The sequence below is a fragment of the Bufo gargarizans genome, chromosome 2 (assembly GCF_014858855.1).
Source record: "Bufo gargarizans isolate SCDJY-AF-19 chromosome 2, ASM1485885v1, whole genome shotgun sequence".
NCBI lineage: Eukaryota > Metazoa > Chordata > Amphibia > Anura > Bufonidae > Bufo > Bufo gargarizans.
Window position 1 is genome coordinate 397234562 of NC_058081.1, and position 20285 is coordinate 397254846.

Here is a 20285-nt window from a genome sequence, read left to right on the forward strand (position 1 = left end):
CGCACACTTAACTTTGAAGGCTCTTTTAAATGAATACAAGTAAAGGAACACACCATACAGTGCATTCACATTGCATTTGCTTCATGCATCGGCACAAGCAAATCTACTGCGCACTCGCCGATAGGGGACTGTAGGGCGCAGGTGTGAGATAACGCTGCTGATCCCTGACCTTGGCAAACAAGCGGAAGAGGGAATGGCCAATGTTTCAGAGCAGTGAAGCTAATGTGCACCGAGGACCTTAGGCCCGCCCCTTAGTGTACTTAGAGGGGTTCTCCAGGAATGAATAAAACATTACTGAAATATTACTTTATTATTAACCTTCCATTATTTATAATGGCTCATTTTGTCTAGAGGGGGTTGATAATCAGCCTGAAATATTAATACACACACATCCTGTCCTACAGGTTATACAGACGGATGGGTTACTTATCTTGACCTGCTTCGACTTCGCTCTTCACCTAGTAGGATCAGCAGTAAGTCTGTCTCTGGAGCTCATGACGTGCAGAGAGGACGAGCACAGACTGCTCTTGCAGTCTCCTCATGAGCTCCAGTCTGAAAGACATACAGCTGAAGAGCTTGTCCGTTGTATGTTTAAAACTGACTATAGTAATGAAACAAGCCTGGAATGTGCCATTAAAGTGTTAACAAAAAAGGAAAAAATAAAAAACAGCAAATTTCCAGCAATATATCCTCTCTAGACTAACCTTGTGTTTCCTCTTTCCCTTGCTGGAAGTTTTATCTGTCTGTTTTTGGGTTTCTTTCGGATGCTTCTCTGATGCAGTCTTTTCCACCTTCAGTGGTTCTGTCTCTTTAAAAGGCCTCCCTGGTATCCGTGATAACAGGCTCAAGTCAATTTTAACAATAAGTGGGTATCTGTCCTCAGGCTCACTTAAGGGGGAAAGAAGCTCCTTCTCTTCCATAGGAGAGAAGAATCGTTGCCGAAAAATGGTATCGTCCTCCTCAACGGAGGGTTTAGCTGGAGGAGTCCTATTGCTCTCGGAATATTTGGGGGTTTGGGATGAAGGCGGAAGGCTTTCAATTTCATCTGAATCAGAAGATGAGGTATCAGTGTCAATAAACTCCTTGGATTTTTGAGAGGGTTTACTTGAGTTCTTGTATTTTTTCCTTTCTGCTGCAGGCCGAGGTGATGACTTGGGTTCTTTTTTTATGCTGGGTTTTCTGGACCCTTTTGTGGCCGCTTTATGGCGATTAGCAGGCAGATTTGTGGTAGTTTCTGCCGTTGTCACGCTTTCAATTTTGAGATCTCGTCTTGGGGCCTCTACAGTTGTCTTTTCGGGTTTTTTTGGTTGTTTTTTCGCAACATTTCTCCTCTGAGATGTACTTTCACTTTGAGCTGGAGACTTTTGCCTTCCACGACTTCCCTCTGATCCTTTTTGGGCTGACTTAGAGTCTCTGATAGGGGTAGAGTTGCTAGACTCCTTTGGCCCACTGGGTTCTGTGTAATTTGCTCCAGTTACCTGCTCTTGAACATCCTTTTTGTATCCTTGTGATGAAGGAATATTACTCTCTACTGAAGATGCAGGAGACACTTTATGAGGATTAACTTTATTCAGCCAATTATCCAGTTGCCATTTATTTGATGGTGGAGGCTCAGGCTTAAAAGAAAAATAAATGAAATATCATCATTCACAAATGTGCCAATCAATTCAGAAACAAAAGAAAAACAAGAGCACAAAAATTGCTCCTTAAAATTAAACTTTATAGCGACATGAAGAAAAAAAAAAATATCCAAAAATATACATTATTAAACAATAGGTCATTTTCTGATGAGACATTTCCTTTAAATGCAAATCTTTTAGGTACAAGTCAGCAAGTGTGAAATACATGCAGCATTTTTTGTCTGGCCTGATCCTGACAGTGAATGGGGGTTAGGCGGTATGCGGGCTGTGCCGGATACGCTAAACTCCAACAAAACCGCAGATGTGAACCCAGCCTGAACAGTAGTGACATGGTTAACAGTCATTAGATTACTGTTGACCAATTAGGAATGTCCACACGATAAGTAATTTGCAGAGACAAAACCTGCATTGCAAATGGTAAAATCAGCTGTGGAAGTCAAAAGCATACACTGATATGCTGCAGATTTAAAATCCACATTGCAAGTCAAGTTATGTTGTAGATATCTTCAGATAAATGTGGATGATATTTGGCAAATTCTTGTCCACTTAGCTGGTACTATCATACACTGCAGATTTACACAAATTTAGGACGGCAACTCTGCAGCATATTTGGGATATTCAAGTCCCCAAAAAACTGCCACTTTAGACCTTCTGCCCAATTGGTATTGTTTCTTCCAAGCTCAGTGAGAAACAGAATGGCAAAAAGTTTGTGACTAAAACTTCCACTGATGCTTACTTATTAGCAAAGAGACTCATATAGGTTCCTAACTGCAGAGGATAATATCTTTACTTTGACCAAATACAGGCACATGGTGGGTGGGGGACAGACCTTTACCGATTGCTAAAATGAAGGTGCAGAATCGCTGCGCCCCTTTGTTCCTGACTTGCTCTCACCGGACAGCTAGGTGAGCAGTGTATGGGCTTGTAGACTTTCTATGAAAGTAGAACAACCCTCGCTATGGACTCCTCAGAGATCTGAGCTGAAATGAAGGAGTGTAGTGCTAAAGAGAGTGCTTTTGTTGACTCATTTCATTAATTTGAAAGGGTTGTAGTGTGCCAACCTCACAAATCATCAAAACTCCAGACATGTTGCTATGATTTTTACATATTTTTGTTAGGTACCCCTAAGTATTTATGTAGACTTGTTTGAGCAGCTGCATGTGTAAGGCCACTTGTGAGAGGTTTCGCCTTTACCAGCATATATGGGAGTTATTTGGTCATGTGAGCAGAATTTATATTTGCTATACAACACTATAGACTTGATTTTTACCTCAGGAGAGGCACTGCGGGAGGGTTCATTAGCCTCGCTATCACTGGAACTGCTTTCACTTTCAGAATCTGACCCGGAACTGCTCTCTGATCCGCTGTGACTGCTTGAATCATCCCTGGAATTCTCTGCCCCTTCGCTGTTAAGCTGTGATGGCTCAGAGTTACTGACAAAGAAAAAACAAAAAAAACGGTCATGTTCACTCCATGGGTAACACAATACACTTAACTTTCAATGTTCGCTTTCATTTATTAACAGAAATAAATAAAAAAGTTAAATAATTATTCAAACAGGAAAGAAATAATTTGTCACATTACACCACGCCAAAAAAAAAAAAAAAAAAAAAAAAAAAAAAAAAAAACACACACACACAACACAACTGTTTGTCCTATACTAAATAAATAGAGTGTGCAGATTACAGATCCGAAGTCAGAATTGTTGTAACACGTCACAAAATTTTGCTATACATAAGTATGCCTAAATGAATTAAGCACTTGGAAAAATTGATTTTTTTGTACTCACCGTAAAATCCTTTTCTTGTAGTAGGCATTGGGGGACACAGCACCATGGTATATGTCCAGCTGACACTAGAAACAAAAAAAGTGTTGGCTCCTCCCAGGTGGGCTATACCCCTCTGCCAGAGTCGAGAGAGATCAGTCGATACAAAAGCAGTAGGAACACCACACCAGAACTAAAGAGAAAAACCGAAAGCCAACAAGTCTTCAACTGGGGAGACCCGATCACCACTCAGGCAACAAGAAGAAACTCAAGAAGGGTGGGATCTGTGTCCCCCAATGCCTACTACGAGAAAAGGATTTTACTGCGAGTACAAAAAAATCCATTTTTCTCGTGCATGGCATTGGGGGACACAGCACCATGGGTCATCCAAAAGCAGTCCCCAAGGGAGGGAAGCAAAAACAACGCCATGCCGCAAATCTAAAGCACAGCTGCTTGCTGAACCTTGCGCCCCAGGCTGGCGTCAGCAGAAGCCAGAGAATGAATATGGTAAAACTTAGAGAAAGTGTGAACTGATGCCCAGGTGGCGGCCCTGCAGACCTGGGAAACCGATGCCCGAGGATGCACCACCCAGGAAGCCACAACAGCTGTAGTTAAATGAGCGGTCAACCTGGAAGGGGGAGCGCGGCCCTTAGCGACATAGGCCTCCTTAACGGCTGACCGAACCCAGCGAGAGATGGTGGCCTTGGAGGCAGGCAAACCCTTACGAGGGCCTGACGGGACCACAAAAAGAGTCCGAGCGACAGAAGGATTCCGTCAGACGAAGATACAGACGAAGAGCCCGAACAACATCCAGGCAATGGAGGGATTTCTCCCTAGAGTGAGAAGGAAGGAAGAACGATCTCATTAATATAAAACGAGGAGACCACCTTCGGGAGGAAGGAGGGGACTGGGCGCAAAACCACCTTGTCCTGATGGAACACCAGAAAAGGCGAACGACAAGAAAGCACCGCCAGTTCGGAGACCCGGCGGATGATGTTGACGGCCACGAGAAAGGCGACCTTAAATGAGACAAACGACAGAGATCCCAGTCAAGCGCTCGAAGGGAGAAGACTGAAGTGCGTCGAGGACCAGATTCAGATCCCACGGTTCCACCCGAAAACGAAAGGGAGGGGCTCGACGGGCAACACCCTGCAGAAAAGTCCTAACCTGAGCCCGCAAGGCCACAGGAGGCTGGAAGAGGACCTATAGGGCCGAAATCTGCCCCCTGAGAGAAGCCAGGCGAAGACCCTTCTCAAAACCGGCCTGAAGAAAGGCCAGAATGTTAGGGACGAAAAAACAGAGGGCGAAAAACGCCCAGACTTGCACCAGGCAAAATACACTCTCCAGGTCCGGTAGTAAATGCGGGCCGACTGGGGTGTGCGAGCATGAAGCATCATCTGGATGACCTAATCCGAGAGGCCGCGGGACTTCAGGACCGCGGTCTCAACAGCTACGCCGTCAAACGAAGCTGAGGTAAATTCGGGTGGAACAGAGGGCCCTGAAAAAGGAGATCGTGGCGCAGAGGAAGCAGCCACGGAACGTCGGCGAGCAGAAACACCAGATCTGGAGCCACCAGGATCGCCGGAACACAGGCTGCCTTGAGACGCTTGAGTACTCGGGGCAAGAGAGGAATGGGTGGAAACAGGTACAGAAGGTCGAACTGAGACCAACCCAGAACTAGGGCGTTGACCGCGAGAGCCTGAGGGTCCCTGGATCGCGCGACATAGGCTCCCGCGCTATGGTTGAGGCGCAACGCGAAGAGATCCACGTCCGGAGTTCCCCAACGGTGACAAAGTTGGAGGAACACTTCTGGGTGGAGAGACCATTCGCCCGGGTCGACGAGCTGACGACTGAGGAAGTCTGCCGCCCAATTGTCGACCCCGGGAATGTGTACGGCGGAGAGGGCGGGGACATGCCTCTCCGCCCACCTCAGGATATGGGAGGCTTCCTTTAGGGCCATCACGCTCCTGGTGCCGCCTTGGTGGTTCAGGTAGGCCACGGCGGTGGAATTGTCTGTCTGAACCCGGATCGGGAGACCGCGGAGACATGGGGTCCAGTGAGACAGAGCCTGGAAAATCGCTCCGAGCTCGAGAACATTGATCTGCAGGGAAGACTCCTGAGCAGACCAAAGACCCTGGACAGTGAGGGACTCGAAGACCGCCCCCCAACCCGAGTCCGAAAGGAACGAAAGGATTGTGCCCAAGATGACGACCCAGGGAAGCAACGGCGGTGAGGCTGGTTCTGGGGAAGAAGAGAACTCTTACCGCCAGTGGCCTCTGAGATTAGCTCCTCCAAACGCTTCCCAAAGAACTTCCCACCGAGGAAGGGAAATTAGAGCTTTCTTGGAGGCGGAATCCACCGCCCAGGAACGAAGCCAGATGGTGCGACGGATGGCCACAGAGTTAGCGGCCGCACGGCCGGCCGATTCCATAGAGGCATTGCAAAGAAACTTGGACGCCTGGTAAATGTGAGAGGCAAGAACTGCCAGGTCCTCTTGGACAGAGTCTGGAGGCAAAGCTCGGACCAGCTGCTTAGCCCAGATAGCACAGGCCTTAGCCACCCAGGAAGCGGCAAAAGCAGGACGGATGGCGGCACCCACTGTCACGAAGACAGACTTGGCCAAAGAGTCAACCCGTTTGTCAGCGGAATCCGTCAAGGAAGCCGCGTCAACCAGGGGAAGGGTAGTAGCTTTCGCCAGGCGAGCAACCTGAGGGTCTACCTGAGGAGGAGCCGTCCAGAGATTGACAGATTCCTCAGAAAAAGGATAAGGGACATCAGAGGCCTTGGTAAGGTGAAGACGCCGGTCAGGGTGACGCCACTCCTTTGACAGAAGTGCGTCAAGATCCTCGTGATTCGTGAAAACCACAGTGGATCGTCTAGAACGGCGGAAGGACACCGACTCCTGGGAGGAGGAAGAAGGATTGTCCTGCACATGGAGCACGTCCCGGACAGCTTTGATGAGATCCTGTATGGCCGCAGACATCGCCGAGCACCGCTCCGATTCAGAATCAGAGGAGTCTCCAGGAGCGGCGGAAGAAGAAATCTCGCCAGTCTCAGACTTATCCGGGGAATGATCCGAGAAAGACCGGGACCCAGCCGAGACCGTACAGGACCGCGTGTCAGAGCGAGTACGGACGTCCCCAGCAGGGGGGTCCCTGCCAGAGGCGGCCGCAATTTGAGCAGGCAGACGGTCTATGGACTGCGCCAGTGATTGAGAGAGGCTGGCAAGGTTACCTATGGCTTGGGACAGGGTAGCAGCCCATTCTGGAAGAACTGACAAAGAGGAGGCCGCGGAGGCGGACTGGGCGGGCCTGGGGTTAAGGCACTGCGCGCAGAGAGAGGTAGACTGGCCGCATGGGAACTTCCTATTACACATGGAACAGGCATAATGAGTGGAAATGGTGGCAGGGGGAGTGGGGTCCTTACCAGAAGAAGACATTAGGGCGGAAAGTGGAGCCTGCAAGGAAAAAAGTCAGCCTAAGGCTGCCTACCAGACCCACTGGTGCTGTGTCCAGAGAAAAACAGACAACAGGGAAGGAACAAGATGGCGAACAGCAGAGGCTGCAGGAGAAGGAGCCGGCAGCACAAGACCTCGATCCGAAAGGGAACGCCCCCTCAGCAGCCCGCGCTGATGCAGGGTTGGTAGAGAGAAAGAAACGCCTCCCAGGGCTCCACCCACAGTGGGGCGGGTGAGAGCAAAGCCCGGGAAGCAAGGAGAAGGAGCTTCGCCCCACGTGACCTGCGGCCTAGTCGGCCGGGGCCTAAATTGAGAAGAGACTTCCGGAAACGGACGCCCGTGATCGCGGGGACGTCCGGAAGCAGCCGCTGAAATGTGGACACAGCGCCGAGTGGAGGGGGCCGGCTAAGTAGGTGCCAGGAGAACCCCGTCGGAACAAGTGGACGGAACCGATCGCCGCGATTTAAAGGGCCAGGCCGATGAAAAAGCAAAAGAGCCCCCCCCCCCCCGCTGGAGCCCCGGCCCAAAAACTGCCCCCTGGATGCTGGGTGCCCCCTGAGTGCCAGACAGTGCCCCCATGCTCAACAGCTACCCTAAGATGGGGGATTAGTGGTAGCTCAGGAAGGAGGAGGGGGGAGGGAGGGGAGAAAGATCCATACTCTCCTTCCGACGTCTTCAGGCGCGTCAATAACCACCCCCTCGGCGGACTCAACACGGGAGCTGTGGGTCCGCCGGAATTCCACTGTGGAAGCAGATGAAGCGGGGACTGGGTGGCTGCCAGGTACCTGAGTACGCGCCCGCAGGGGGGGGCAACTAAAGTGGAACACAATGGAGCCATCCCTGCAGCAGGCCGGAACCTGCCTGCAGAGAAAAAATAAATAAAAAATTAGCAGGGTGACCTGCGAAAAAAAGATAGCAGGTCATGTCTGCCTCCTACGGACACTAAAACAAGACTGATCTCTCTCGGCTCTGGCAGAGCCCACCTGGGAGGAGCCAACACTTTTGTTTCTAGTGTCAGCCTCCTAGTGGCAGCTGGGCATATACCCATGGTGCCGTGTCCCCCAATGCCATGCACAAGAAAACGAGTTTTACTCCAACAATTACCTGATCTACATCAAAGTTTCAGTAGTAAACAGTGTATGAGAATGTAATGGAATAACAGTTTCAAAAAGTCTTGTTTTTCAGTTTAAAAGTCTTACTTGAGCAAGGCCCAGTACTGTCAAAAGTGCTTCAGACATCTGCCTTTGCGTTTGTGAACGGTCAAATTTTCCCGTTGCAAAAAACAGCAGTAGTCCCCCATCATGTTGAGATTCCAGCCACCTTGATACCTGTTCTCCATTGTAGAAATATCTTTATGGAACCGCTCTTCATGTTAGTCACTTACGTGTCCCAAATTGGGTGGGAAAAAGTCAAGATGGGAATGTAAGAAATGCACTTTCAATCACATTCGGCAGCCAAGTTGTTCATATGCTGTAAGCATGTTGTCTACTAATTCAGCATAGTTTGCAGCTCGTATGTTCCCAAGGAAGTTCTGCAATTCTAGCACAAATGCAGCCCAAGCTGCAAGTTCCTGAGGGTTGAGTTTTGTTCCGAATTAGTTTGCCGATTTCGGGGCCAATAAAAATTCCGGCTTTTATTTTAGCATCAGTTCTCCTTCAAATACTGGAAACCATTTCCACCACGATCAAATGCAATTTCAAAATATTTCATTAAACCAAGTTTAATGTGAAGTGGTGGAAGATAAATTAGAAGTGGATCGACCAGTTATTTGTGTCGCACATTGTACTGACCAACTGTGTGCTCGACTGAGAGGCCAGTCTCATTTTGTAATGATTGTTGTCATCACGACTGTTCCATAGTCACAAGAAACACATAAGCTTTGTGTACCCTAACTGTAGGCCAAGCAGCAGTGCTACCACTTTCAGGTCAGCACAAATTTTCTATTTATGTTCTGAGTATTTGATAATTTTCAAAATTAACTCCATAGAAGCACGGGTCTTTTTCATTCCAACCGCATGAGCCAATGGAACAGATGGTTTCTCATTACCATTGTGCAACAAGGCAGCTTTCAAACTTGTTTTGCTAGAGTCTGTGAATAGCCTCCATTCATTAGGAACATGAGTACCATCTAACGCCATCTTAAGACCATTTACATTAGTACAGAAACAGACATTGCTTTCCATTGCATAGTATGCAGCCAACTTGACTGGATCGCTAACACATTTGCGTTTATCCAACTCAAGTTTCAAAAATATAGCACTTTATCAAAATCTGTCCAGCTTGCCTTATATACTTACTGCTGACATCAGCCTGAGTGCGTCCGAAGCAGGTCTGGACATGTCCATTGGAATATCTCCAATATAATGCACTAATAGAATAGGCTTTGCATGTATAACTTAAAATCTAGACGTGTCAGGTAAATTCCGAGTTCATATTTGGAATAAGCGCGCTCATTTTAGTATAAATCACATGTTTTTCTCTCAGTAGAAAAATCATTGCTGTGCAGTGTTATTTTTTCCCAAAACATTGGACCAAGCACAAAGGAGAACAGAAACATTCTCAAAGGATGTTTAAGAACATATCTATTTCTCACTTGTTTTAGGACCAGTTAAAAAGAAACTGGGATCTGCCCGGTTTCATGTTAAAGCAGCAGCTTGCATTTCAGAGCTGCTCGTCCTTGAATGATGTCCCCAAAAGTGAATGCCAGTTTCCTGTCCCCAGTTACAGACTGGTCTTGAATAAAATGAATATGTGCATTTCTTTATTAATATGCAAAATCAAAAACATCAAAATCATAATATACCCTATAAACTTTGCTAGCAAGGAAAACTAGGAGATTTCATTTTTGGTCACAGCAGAATAAGGCTACTTTCACACACTCGCTTTGTGCGGATCCGTCATGGACGGATCCGTTCAGATAATACAGCCGTCTGCATCCACTCAGAACGGATCAGTTTGTATTATCTTCAACATAGCCAAGAAGGACCCGTCTTGAACACCACTGAAAGTCAATGGAGAACGGATCAGTTTTCTATTGTGCCTGATAGTGTCACTGAAAACGGATACGTCCCCATTGACTTACATTGTGTGCCAGGACGGATCCGTTTGGCTCTGTTTCATCAGACGGACACCAAAATGCTGCAGGTAGCGTTTTGGTGTCAGTCTCCAAAGTGGAATGGAGACTGATCGGAGGCAAACAGAGCGGATCCTTTTCCATTCAGAATGCATTAGAATGCAAACTGATCCGTTTTAGATCGCTTGTGAGAGCCCTGAACGGATCTAACAAACGGAAAGCCAAAACGCGAGTGTGAAAGTAGCCTCATGTATGCAGCTCTGACGCTGGGTTCACACCTAGGCGTTTCTCAAACGCGCGTTTTTTTTAATAGTGATTGACAGCAGTGTTGTCCAAAGAGTCTATGGCCCAAACGCGCGTCAAAAAAAGCTCCTGTACTTGTTTGAGCGTCGGGCGTTTTACAGCGCGATCGTACGCGCTGTAAAACGCCCAGGTGTGAACCCTTCCCATAGGGAATCATTGGTTCTTGCCTGTTGTGCGTTTTACAGCGCGTAGGAACACGCTGTAAAACGCTCAGGTGTGAACCCAGCGTAAACGAAGGACTTGCCGTAGCTCAGGATCAGTATAAACTGTGGATAAAATCATTTATGTGCTAAACTGCTATACGTAAGGGTAATGATTTGCTAAAGCTTTGCACACTTACCTTACTGGGGTGTTGGTTGGGACACCTTTATCACAGTCCTGGAAGAAAATAAAGAGGTTGTAATTACCAAGATGAACAGAGGTGAACATGTCAATCACAGAACCAACTATGGAGTGTACTTCAGATCACAACTAACAAAATAATCACTCGACTCATGAGGAGATGTTGGCAAGCTGAAAAATGTATTAGGATAGTGTGGGTCAGTTTTTGGCGCTGGCTTCAGTATCATTTGGTGTCCAAAACTTTTTTCGCCATTCTGTCTATTTAAAAATAATAATAAAAAAAAGATTTGAAACTATTTTTCTTCTACAGCTTTCACTTTCAGTGTACAGCATTTGCAGACTATAAGGTTCTGCTTCACAGTGAATCCGTCAGGAGCTGCTCCGTTGGCTGGATCTGTAACTCTTATATCTGAACTCCTGTCCGCTCATAAGAATTTAGCTTAAATGAGTGTCACACTGATAAACGTTTAGCTATAAATAAAGTGTTTAATGAACTATTTTAGTCGAAAATGAGTAGAATGCTATAATAAAAATAGAAAAGTGTCCATAGCCTTTAAACCCCACAACAGACACATTAAAATTGGAAAAACCCCATCTGAAAATGACTTTTTTATTGTAGTAAATATAGTTGTGCACAACTCAGGACACAAGTACATTCTAATCCCTTAGCGACATAACTAAGCTTCAAGGACCAGTAACAATATCCACATCTGTTCTCTAGTGGTCTGAATTAAAAAAAAATGTATTCAATTAAGCTATGAGTTTTTAGTTTTTTTTCTAGGAAGCATTTTGGGGTGCATTTAGTATACTAAATAACTTAATATTTTTAGGGAAAAGATAAAAAGCAGCAATTTAAACATTATGTGGGTCACTACGATTAGGATGCTGCCAAATTTAGATTTTTGTCAGACACCTGCTTTCACTTTTAAGCTGCTATATCTCCCAACCCAATTTCTAAACAGTTATGTTTTCTGATATACAGGTCCTTCTCAAAAAATTAGCATATTGTGATAAAGTTCATTATTTTCTGTAATGTACTGATAAACATTAGACTTTCATATATTTTAGATTCATTACACACCAACTAAAGTAGTTCAAGCCTTTTATTGTTTTAATATTGATGATTTTGGCATACAGCTCATGAAAACCCCAAATTCCTATCTCAAAAAATTAGCATATCATGAAAAGGTTCTCTAAACTAGCTATTAACCTAATCATCTGAATCAACTAATTAACTCTAAACACCTGCAAAAGATTCCTGAGGCTTTTAAAAACTCCCAGCCTGGTTCATTACTCAAAACCGCAATCATGGGTAAGACTGCCGACCTGACTGCTGTCCAGAAGGCCATCATTGACACCCTCAAGCAAGAGGGTAAGACACAAAGAAATTTCTGAACGAATAGGCTGTTCCCAGAGTGCTGTATCAAGGCACCTCAGTAGGAAGTCTGTGGGAAGGAAAAAGTGTGGCAGAAAACGCTGCACGACGAGAAGAGGTGACCGGACCCTGAGGAAGATTGTGGAGAAGGACCGATTCCAGACCTTGGGGGACCTGCGGAAGCAGTGGACTGAGTCTGGAGTAGAAACATCCAGAGCCACCGTGTACAGGCGTGTGCAGGAAATGGGCTACAGGTGCCGCATTCCCCAGGTCAAGCCACTTTTGAACCAGAAACAGCGGCAGAAGCGCCTGACCTGGGCTACAGAGAAGCAGCACTGGACTGTTGCATGTCATTCGGAAATCAAGGTGCCAGAGTCTGGAGGAAGACTGGGGAGAGGGAAATGCCAAAATGCCTGAAGTCCAGTGTCAAGTACCCACAGTCAGTGATGGTCTGGGGTGCCATGTCAGCTGCTGGTGTTGGTCCACTGTGTTTTATCAAGGGCAGGGTCAATGCAGCTAGCTATCAGGAGATTTTGGAGCACTTCATGCTTCCATCTGCTGAAAAGCTTTATGGAGATGAAGATTTCATTTTTCAGTACGACCTGGCACCTGCTCACAGTGCCAAAACCACTGGTAAATGGTTTACTGACCATGGTATTACTGTGCTCAATTGGCCTGCCAACTCTCCTGACCTGAACCCCATAGAGAATCTGTGGGATATTGGGAAGAGAAAGTTGAGAGACGCAAGACCCAACACTCTGGATGAGCTTAAGGCCGCTATCGAAGCATCCTGGGCCTCCATAAAGCCTCAGCAGTGCCACAGGCTGATTGCCTCCATGCCACGCCGCATTGAAGCAGTCATTTCTGCAAAAGGATTCCCGACCAAGTATTGAGTGCATAACTGAACATAATTATTTGAAGGTTGACTATTTTTGTATTAAAAACACTTTTCTTTTATTGGTCGGATGAAATATGCTAATTTTTTGAGATAGGAATTTGGGGTTTTCATGAGCTGTATGCCAAAATCATCAATATTAAAACAATAAAAGGCTTGAACTAATTCAGTTGGTGTGTAATGAATCTAAAATATATGAAAGTCTAATGTTTATCAGTACATTACAGAAAATAATGAACTTTATCACAATATGCAAATTTTTTGGAAAGGACCTGTAGAAGAGATAATGCAGCGATTCTGGACTTATTTTAAAGCTTAGACTATCAGCTCCATTGGTGGCGTCATTCAGGTTCTGCAATCTTAATTTTCTTCCACACACCTGTGTGGGCACTATATAGGGGAGAGGTTTTTACATGTTTCCATATCCCCGGAAGAAGCCAGGTTTACTGACGAAATGGCGTTGGGTCAGGAGTCGGCCGAGAGATCTTGTACTTTAACCTCCATCTCTACAATTGCCTCCTTTGCACTTTGTTTGGGGCGTTGCTGTCATGAGGTTTTGAGGTATGCTTTTTTAGCTAGCATTCTTTTTTCCCGTTATTTTCGTGCACTGATCTCCTGGCTTCTCCTTGGGTCCTGCCTTGTGCTGCCTTCTTTTATTATGCATGCATGTATGTATTGTTCATATATGGTTATATTTTTGGGTGATTATTGACTCCTTGCGGGTCCGTTTTTTCGATTTATTTGATATTTATTCTGTCCAGTTAATATTGGTTGACCATTAGACTATCAGCTGTCAAACAAGACTAGGCTGAGATATGGGCATTTAAAGGATTTTCCTAGAGTTTTTTTTTTTTTTTTTTACTGATGACATATCCTCAAAATGAGCAGGAATTTAAATGAATCAAATACAAGAAATACTGAAGCTTAGTCATAAAAATTATATAATCAGTCTGCTGAGCTCTTTTTGCTCTACAACAGCCTGCTGGCAGATTAAACTGTATTTTCATGGCAAGTGGTTCTTTTTAAATGGGCTTTCCAGGTTCACAATACCAAAGACAATTCCTTTGGATAGGCCTTCAATATCAAATTAATGGGAGTCCAACTCCAGACACCCGTCAGTCAGCACATCCTGAGCACCGGAGTCCCTTCAAACAGCAGATCAGCAGGATGCTAAGAGTCTGCTCCCACCACTGATTGGAGATTGATAGCCTATTATATAGGCCATCAACAGTGGGAACCCAGAAAAAGCCTTAATCTTGCAAGACCTGTCTCAAAATGTGTTTCTGAACAACAGTACTCTACAAACTAAACAAAAGAATAAAAAAAAAGTGATGCTTCTGTTAACCCCTTAAGGACGCAGGGCGTACCAGTACACCCTATTTCCCCGAGTCCTTAACGTCCTAACTTTAAATAGGCATTCCGGCGCCGCGGGGGTTAATCGCAACGGGATGCCAGCTGAAATCATTCAGCCGGCATCCTGTCACAACGTCGGCGGGGATCAGAAACTTTTAAAATGCCGATTTGCACCCCCCTTGCACCCCTGCATGATTTATGTGGGCGGGTGGTGCGGGGGGGAAGGGGGGGGGGGTGTCGCAGGCGGTGCGGCAGGCGGGATCGCGATCCCCCGCCCGCCTCCCCTTGAAAATTTGTTGGCTTCTAGTGGTTATACCAGGGTGTCAGCACATTGCTGACACCCTGGTATAAACGGCTGACATCTGTGCAGATGTCAGCCGTTTAACCCTTTCCATACCGCGGTCCGTACGGACCGCGGTATGGAAAAGGTTAACTCATCGGTCAGGGGGCTCCCTCCTTCTCCCATCGGGGGGCTGCTGTGCCTTTGCAGCCCATCGATGGAGAGGGCCCCCCGCAGCCCCGTGCTCACCCTTCCCCGTCTGCAAAGTTGTGGCAGACGGGGAAGGTTCCCATGGCAACAGGACGCCTTCTCAGGCGTCCTGCTGTCCATGGTGCTGAACAGATCTATGCTAAAAGCATAGATCTGTTCAGTGTGAGTAAAATACAGTAAAGAACCCTATATAGTGTTCTGTACTGTATTATACAGACATCAGACCCACTGGATCTTCAAGAACCAAGTGGGTCTGGGTCAAAAAATATGTAAAAAAAAAGCGAAAAAAGTTAAGAAAAAAAAAAAACATTTAGCACTGAATAAAAATAAATAAATACACTACACATATTAGGTATCGCCGCGTCCGTAACGACCTGATCTATAAAACGGTCATGTTACTTTCCCCGCACGGTGAACGCCATAAAAAAATAAAAACTATGAGAAAATTGAAATTTTGGCCACCTTAATTCCCAAAAAAAGGTAATAAAAGTGATCAAAAATGTTGCATGTATGCCAAAATAGTACCAATCAAACCGTCATCTCATCCCGCAAAAATCATACCCTACCCAAGATAATCGCCGAAAAACTGAAAAACCTATGGCTCTTAGACTATGGAAACACTAAAACATGATTTTTTTTTTTTGTTTCAAAAATGAAATCATTGTGTAAAACATAAATAAAAATAAAGTATGCATATTAGGCATCGCCGGGTCCGTATCGACCGGCTCTATAAAAATATCACATGACCTAACCCCTCAGGTGACCACCGTAAAAAATAAAAACGGTGTCAAAAAAGCAATTTTTTGTCATCTTATGTCACAAAATGTGCAATAGCAAGTGATATTGCACCCCAAAATAGTGCCCTTCAAACAGTCATCTCATCCCGCAAAAAATGAGACCCTACTTAAGATAATCACCCAAAAACTGAAAAAACTATGGCTCTTAGACTATGGAGACACTAAAACATATTTTTGGTTTTAAAAATGAAGTCATTGTATAAAACTTACATAAATAAAAAAAAATTGTATACATATTAGGTATCACCGCGTCCGTGACAACCTGCTCTATAAAATTACCACATGATCTAACCCGTCAGATGAATGTTGTAAATAAAAAAAATAAAAAAAAGTGCCAAAAAAGCTATTTCTTGTTACCTTGCTGCACTGAAAGTGTAATATAGAGCAACCGAAAATCATATGTACCCTAAACTAGTACCAAAAAAACTGCCACCCTATCCCATAGTTTCTAAAATGGGGTCACTTTTTGGGAGTTTCTACTCTAGGGGTGCATCAGGGGGGCTTCAAATGGGGCATGGTGTCAAAAAAACCAGTCCAGCAAAATCTGCCTCCCAAAAACCGTATGGCATTCCTTTCCTTCTGCGCCCTGCCGTGTGCCCGTACAGCGGTTTACGACCACATATGGGGTGTTTCTGTAAACTACAGAATTAGGGCCATAAATAATGAGTTTTGTTTGGCTGTTAACCCTTGCTTTGTAACTGGAAAAAAAAAAAAAAAAAAAAAAAAAAAAAAAAAAAAAATCGAAAATCTGCCAAAAAAGTGGAATTTTGAAATTGTATCTCTATTTTCCATTAAATCTTGTGCAACACCTAAAGGATTAACAAAGTTTGTAAAATCAGTTTTGAATACCTTGAGGGGTGTAATTTCTTAGATGGGGGTCACTTTTAGGGAGTTTCTACTCTAGGGGTGCATCAGGGGGCTTCAAATGGGACATGGTGTCAAAAAACCAGTCCAGCAAAATCTGGCTTCCAAAAACCATACGGCGCATATTTCACTCTACGCCCCGCTGTGTGGCTGTACAGTAGTTTACAGCCACATATGGGGTGTTTCTGTAAACGGCAGAGTGAGGGCAATAAAGATAGTCTTGTTTTGCTGTTAACCCTTGCTTTGTTAGTGGAAAAAATGGGTTAAAATTTCAAGATTTGCTTCTAAACTTCTAAGCCTTGTAACATCCCCAAAAAATAAAATATAATTTCAAAAATAATTCAAACATGAAGTAGGCATATGGGAAATGTAAAGTTATCACAATTTTTGGGGGTATTACTATGTATTACAGAAGTAGAGAAACTGAAACTTTGAAATTGGCAAATTTTTCAAAAAAATTTTTATGCAAAAAAAATTATTTTTTTGACTTTATTTTACCAGTGTCATGAAGTACGATATGTGACGAAAAAACAATCTCAGAATCGCCTGGATAAGTCAAAGTGTTTTAAAGTTATGAGCACTTAAAGTGACACTGGTCAGATTTGCAAAAAATGGCCAAGTCCTTAAGGTGAAATAGAGTCCTTAAGGGGTTAAAAGTACCTGATCTCCATCGCTGTCTTCACTGCTGCTGAGCTTTAAGTCCTCCTTCAGCAAGCTATAAAACAGAGGTCAATTAGCTCAAAATCTGTTAACATACTAGCTTGGGTGTTATGTTTCAAGCAAAAAACATCAGGCGAGTGTGAACGTGTACGAATGAGAATGCTTAAAGGGATACCACATTTTTCTAAAGATTTTTTCCATTCTTAAAATATAATCAACCTTATTTCTACTGTGCATAATTTTAGAGTCTTAGAAATGCAGCCAACAATACAAACAGCAGAAATTTTAAAGTGGTCTTCCAAGGTTAATTCCAAATTTTATATATAAAATAATGATCCCTTTAGGGTCCATTCACACGTCCTGTTTTTTTTCATCCTGAAAAACGGTCCGTTTTTTGCGGATCCGTTGTTCCTGAAAATGTTTCCGTATGTCATCCGTATGTCATCCGTTTTTGCGGATCCGCAAAAAACGGGAACATGTATACATTTCAATAATCAAATAAAGTTGTTTGGATTTCTTTGAAAAAAAATTGAAAAAAAATTGAAAAAAAAAAAAAAAATAAAAAAAAAAAAATTGTTATGTGTTTCCAGGAACGGAATCCGCAAAAAACGGATGACATACGGAATGACATCCGAATGTCATCCGTTTTTTGCGGATCCATTGACTTTGTATTGTACCAGGATCCGATTTTTCAGGACAAGAATAGGACATGTTTTATGTGTAAACGGACATGCGGAACGGAACAACGGAAACGGACAGCACACATTGTGCTGTCCGATTTTTTCCAGGACCCATTGAAAATGAATGGGTCCAGATCTGGTCCTGATCTGTTCCTGAAAAAACGGAACAGATCAGGAAAGAAAAAACGGACGTGTGAATGGACCCTTAAGATGGTGAATCTACTCCTAGACAAATTAGGGAACTAAATCAGAAACACAAATACAGATCATCAGATGTTCTTTAAGGATAGAGGGCTGCTGCCAGCTAAGCAGCATTAGGAAAACTCCCAGGGAGTTATTTATACTCCTCCGTATAATCCTGTACTACATAACTTGCTATAACAATAGCCTGCGGTTTAGGACTTGCACTATTCTAATTACTTATCAGCTGCAGAGTATTAATCTATGTAAAGAACATAAAAAAGTAAACTTGCTTTTTTTATACCAAGATTACATTTAAAGATCAGAAAAGTACACAGAAGAAAATACAACTTACGATTTTGGTTGATGACCTTTCGATACATTGTATCTCTCTACGAAGTGAAAAGAAATACCACAATGGTAATAGCCGTTATAGATACCTGCTAATGTATTGGTGTGCAGAGCTTCATTGTATACAACACATACTTCTCTAGGATACAATATTAGATAGCACATGGAGAGTATACTTACTTTGATCAGTGTTGGCAAAGTTTGATTGTTGAGATTCCTACAAACAAGAGGGTTTAAAAGTAGAATCAGCAAAGTTATATCTTTACTATAAAGGTTTTACTTATGATTTTATTTTAGGCCAACCTCTATGACACAAAATGTGAATATAGAAAAAATAAACTTACTAGTATTACTATTTTTATTACTATTATTACTATTGGAGGCAAATGGATGCGGCCATTAATGCCTGCAATGGACATTCTACGCATGTTAGCGCTAAAGATTATGGACTGAAAATCGACGTCTAAATGACTGGCTGGGGGCATTCTGTACCAACCATGGAGTAACAAGCATTAGCTCCTCATCATAAAGTAGTATTCTTAAAATGAGTTGTCCAGGATATTTATATGGATAGCCCTATTCATTGCCACAAAAGATTCCCCTTCCATGGCCCTGCAGAAAGAGAACATGCCCTATTCTTGTCCGTTTTGCAGACAACGATAGGACATTTCTAGGGGAAAGAAAAAAAAAAATGGCAGCAAATCGGTCGGGATCCTTAGATGCAGTAAGAGCTTTTAATAAAAAATAAAAGGTGCAGAATGCTGTTCACAATGAAATCAGTCAAGGTTCTTCTGACGCAGCATCTCCAGCACCTTTTCTCATCTCCTGAACAACTGAAGCTGATTTATGGTCGGTCAAATTACACATGCATAAATGTGATTGCTGAGGGCCCGACCTCTGGAACCTACAATAATCACTATCAAAATGTACTATCAGTTACTTTTTGCCACAAGTACTCAATACATTCTGAAGACCAACTACCAAGCACTACCATTTCACTCATGTTCCACAGCGGGCCATACATTTATACTGCTTATGTGCCTGCACAATACACTTCTCTCTTTCACCACTAATAGCTAAATACAAAGTAAGGACACAAACCTTTGTAGGGAATGGAAATTTCGAAGGCTCAGTCTTGCATGGGGTATGGATTGCAGTCAGAGGGGGTGGCCATGAGTGGGTCATCTCCTGCAATCAAAAGTATACATATGTTTTATAAAATAAAATAAATAGTCTAAGATACCTTAATGACAAGGTATATCCCACCAAAAAGTAAGTAGATTTCACCTCTATCCACTGACTGCTTAGGCAAGTCTGACATGGCCGACCCTTTTCTGTGCATTATTTTAGAAACATTACCATCTGCCCTGGACTGGGAGTATTTTTCAGTTTAAAAAGCATTTGCGGCTAATTTTATTCTCTGTTAGAAGCCAGGTGACCCCTTTAATTATTTGCTGCAGTGAATTCTGATAACATTCCCTAAATTCCTCTTCCCCCAGAACTGCTGTGTGACAGGTTTGAGAAACAGTAGTGTCAGCAGAGGAAGCAGCAATGTAGATATTCTGGATGTCTCATCAGAAAAGCTCCCTGGAACAGGTCCTCAATCTCTAATGCCACCTGAAACCGCAGTCTCTCCTGTGAGCCCCTAGCAATACACTGTATACCTGAAGTGATAGGAGCCCAGACAGTGTAGGTCATTTATTGCTGACATGTTCCCTTTATTGTTAAATCATGGGGGTCATATACTATGCTGAAATACACCTAAATTAGGCATATATAAAAGGCGCAGATAGCGGTGCAACGGTTAGTTGCACCACTATCTGCGACTTTACAATGCTCACAACCAGGTTTAAAATTGTGGATGTAGCACAGGTGGAGGGTGGTCTCATTCACCATTTTCTACGCTTGTGTGAAGCATAGAAAAAGGTCTAAATGTAAGACGGCTCAGAAGCGGTTTTACATTTAGAAGTGGCACTGGATGCCCAAAAGTTATAGAGAGCCTGTGCCTCTTCATAACTACGGCGGATCCACCGCCAGTTTAGGGCTTTATAAATAGTAAT

General features: G+C 43.9%; 1 protein-coding gene across 7 annotated transcripts in view; it reads right to left on the bottom strand.

The window, feature by feature from the left end:
- Positions 1–20285, bottom strand: part of AFF4 (AF4/FMR2 family member 4) — a 116747-nt gene that overhangs the window by 34396 nt on the left and 62066 nt on the right. For all 7 annotated transcript variants that reach the window (XM_044280838.1, XM_044280836.1, XM_044280834.1 and 4 more), the window contains 7 exons: positions 19327–19413; positions 18406–18442; positions 18230–18266; positions 17015–17069; positions 10579–10616; positions 2911–3073; positions 705–1616 (listed from right to left, as the gene is read on the bottom strand). In XM_044280838.1, coding sequence (XP_044136773.1) covers positions 705–1616; positions 2911–3073; positions 10579–10616; positions 17015–17069; positions 18230–18266; positions 18406–18442; positions 19327–19413 — 1329 coding nt within the window. The remainder of the gene's footprint in view (positions 1–704; positions 1617–2910; positions 3074–10578; positions 10617–17014; positions 17070–18229; positions 18267–18405; positions 18443–19326; positions 19414–20285) is intronic.